General features: G+C 49.7%; 1 protein-coding gene across 1 annotated transcript; it reads right to left on the reverse strand.

Annotated features, from left to right (window-relative positions):
• Positions 1–1,317: 1,317 nt before the first annotated feature.
• LOC121566719 (putative monooxygenase p33MONOX) lies at positions 1,318–2,466 on the reverse strand. The gene has a single exon (XM_041876653.1). The coding sequence runs from the start codon at positions 2,395–2,397 to the stop codon at positions 1,426–1,428; it is 972 nt and encodes a 323-aa protein (XP_041732587.1). The 5' UTR covers positions 2,398–2,466; the 3' UTR covers positions 1,318–1,425.
• Between the last annotated feature and the right edge of the window lie 224 nt (positions 2,467–2,690).

The following is a 2,690-nucleotide window of genomic DNA, read 5'->3' on the forward strand; positions in this document are numbered from 1 at the left end:
TTTTTCACCTTTATTTAACCAGGTAAGCCAGTTGAGAACAGGTTCTCATTTACATCTGCGACCTGGCCAAGATAAAGCAAAGTAGTGCAATAAAAACAACACAGAGTTACATATGGGGTAAAAAAAAACATAAAGTCAGAAATACAACAGAAAATATATATACAGTGTGTGCAAATGTAGCAAGTTATTTTACATTACATTTTAGTCATTTAGCAGACGCTCTTATCCAGAGCGACTTACAGTTAGTGAATACATGTTGTTGTTTTTTATACTGGCCCCCTGTGGGAATCGAACCCACAACCCTGGCATTGCAAACACCATGCTCTATCAACTGAGCTACATCCCTGCCGGCCATTCCCTCCCCTACCCTGGACGACGCTGGGCCAATTGTGCGCCGCCCATGAGTCTCCCGGTCGCGGCCGGCTGCGACAGAGCCTGGATTTGAACCAGGATCTCTAGTGGCACAGTTAGCACTGCGATGCAGTGCCTTAGACCACTGCGCCACTCAGGCAGTGTTTTAGTGCCTGAGCAGTTACTGAGTGTTTCAACTGCAAAACGGTCGACTTGACAGGAGGAATGCGGATACACAAAAAAACCACACTTCCTCGAGGGTGAACAATAATCACCACAATGTTCTTGGAGACATGACAAATGTGAATCATTACATCTTACAGAAATCTGCACACAAAGTACATGCTGATTCACAAGCCAACTGATTGATCAAACCATGAACACAGTGTGGCTTTTACAGACTCTGTCAAACAGTGAGAGTTACACGTTGCACACCATCACGTATCAGAACATCTTCACAGTCGGACCCTACATACATACAAAGTAAAAATACACGGTTCTCTTAAAGGCAAAAGGCTGAGGCAAAACAAGGGTGTCAACTAATAGAAGTGGGGAGAGAATAGACTAGACCAGGGCTCTCCAACCCTGTTCCTGGAGAGCTATGTCCCTGCAGCTCCCCACTCCAACCCCGCTCCTGGAGAGCTACCATCCTGATTCTAATAATTAGCTGGTTGTTAAGCTCAATCAGGTTAGATACAACTAGGGTTGGAGTGAAAAGCTACAGGAACGTAGCTCTCCAGGAACAGGGTTGGAGTGAAAAGCTACAGGAACGTAGCTCTCCAGGAACAGGGTTGGAGTGAAAAGCTACAGGAACGTAGCTCTCCAGGAACAGGGCTGGAGCGAAAAGCCACAGGAACGCAGCTCTCCAGGAACAGGGCCGGAGTGAAAAGCTACAGGAACGTAGCTCTCCAGGAACAGGGTTGGAGTGAAAAGCTACAGGAACGTAGCTCTCCAGGAACAGGGTTGGAGTGAAAACCTACAGGAACGTAGCTCTCCAGGAACAGGGTTGGAGAGCCCTGGACTAGAGGGTAGACCAGCTACAACATGAAAGAGTAAGTGACAACATGGTACATCTCAGAAACCTGAGGATGTGAGGATATTAATGTCTCGAGGTTTGAGTTTGTGCGGCCGTGCTGATGGTCTACTGCCCTCTGTGGTGGGGATCTCCATCTTGGGAGGGGCCTGTTGGTTAACAGCAGGGTCATGAGCCAGCCGAGTGGCCTGGGCCTTCATCACCTCCATGGGGGTTGGCTTCTGGGCCCCGCGGTACGACTGGAGAGCAAAACCCCCTGGGTCGGTAGTGGATTTCTGAACAACTGGACGTGGTCCAAAGATACCCCAGCGTTCGACTGCCCCTCCCCCCTCACCAGCACCCATGTCCACACTGGTGTTAGAGCTGGTACTGAGGTCTGAGCTACTGACAGACGCCGTCGAGCTCTGGCTGGTCAACCAGCCCCTGCGGTTCTGTTTAGGTGAGCTCTGAGGAGTGCTATTTGGGGTGGACTGAGCAGATGATGTTTGCTTGTCCTCATGTCCTTCCTTATGTCCTGCTCCCATGTCCACACTTTGAACGTTCATTTTATGGAATGAGTCAGGCATGCGGTGGTGGTGGCGGGTCTCCTCAGCAGTGAGGCCCTTATGGGGCGTGTAGCCAGTGTCTCTCAGCCCAGCCTGCTGCTCAAACCTGTACATGCTGTCCTGGGTTTGCTTGGTCATCAGAGAGTTGATGATGATGGAGGAGGCTTTGGCCTTCACCACGACTGGCATATGTCGCCTGTGGCCAGGGTCAAAAGTGGCAGCGTGGGTCAGGGCATTTCCAGATTCATCCTCCTCAGCCTGATGACGGAACCTCCTGGCTGGGATGACGGGCTTCCTTGCCCACAGGTTGTTGATGTTGATGTCAGAGGGAGGCGGCGACATAGGCGCCTCCATGTTGTCGTCATAGTTCATGGCACATCGGGTCATGCCAATGGGTAGGGGCATGCCTCCCAGGAGCTCCTCTGAGGTCCCAGACTCCAGGGCTGGTATATCTCCTGACCTGGACATTGTTGCAGAAGGCCGTCTCTGTTACGGCTGACAATGGGGTAATGTTCAGATTAATCCAACCTGACTGGAAAGATTAGACTGGATCTTCAGATAAAAATGTCCCACGCCGCTTACAATAGACACGGTAAAGATGAATACTGTCGTAACCTTACAATATCAATGGGAAAGGTTACAGAACAACGAAGACACATCTCGGCCATGATATCCAGTTCCCTATGTAAATAACAAGTTATGGAGGTAAGGCAATAAATAGGCTATAGTGCAGAACAATTACAATAGTATTAACACTGGAA

The sequence above is a fragment of the Coregonus clupeaformis genome, unplaced genomic scaffold (assembly GCF_020615455.1).
Source record: "Coregonus clupeaformis isolate EN_2021a unplaced genomic scaffold, ASM2061545v1 scaf1623, whole genome shotgun sequence".
NCBI lineage: Eukaryota > Metazoa > Chordata > Actinopteri > Salmoniformes > Salmonidae > Coregonus > Coregonus clupeaformis.

Bases quoted from the DNA above. Each gene is read 5' to 3' on its own strand.
- LOC121566719 (XM_041876653.1), bottom strand. From the start codon at position 2,397: ATGTCCAGGTCAGGAGATATACCAGCCCTGGAGTCTGGGACCTCAGAG.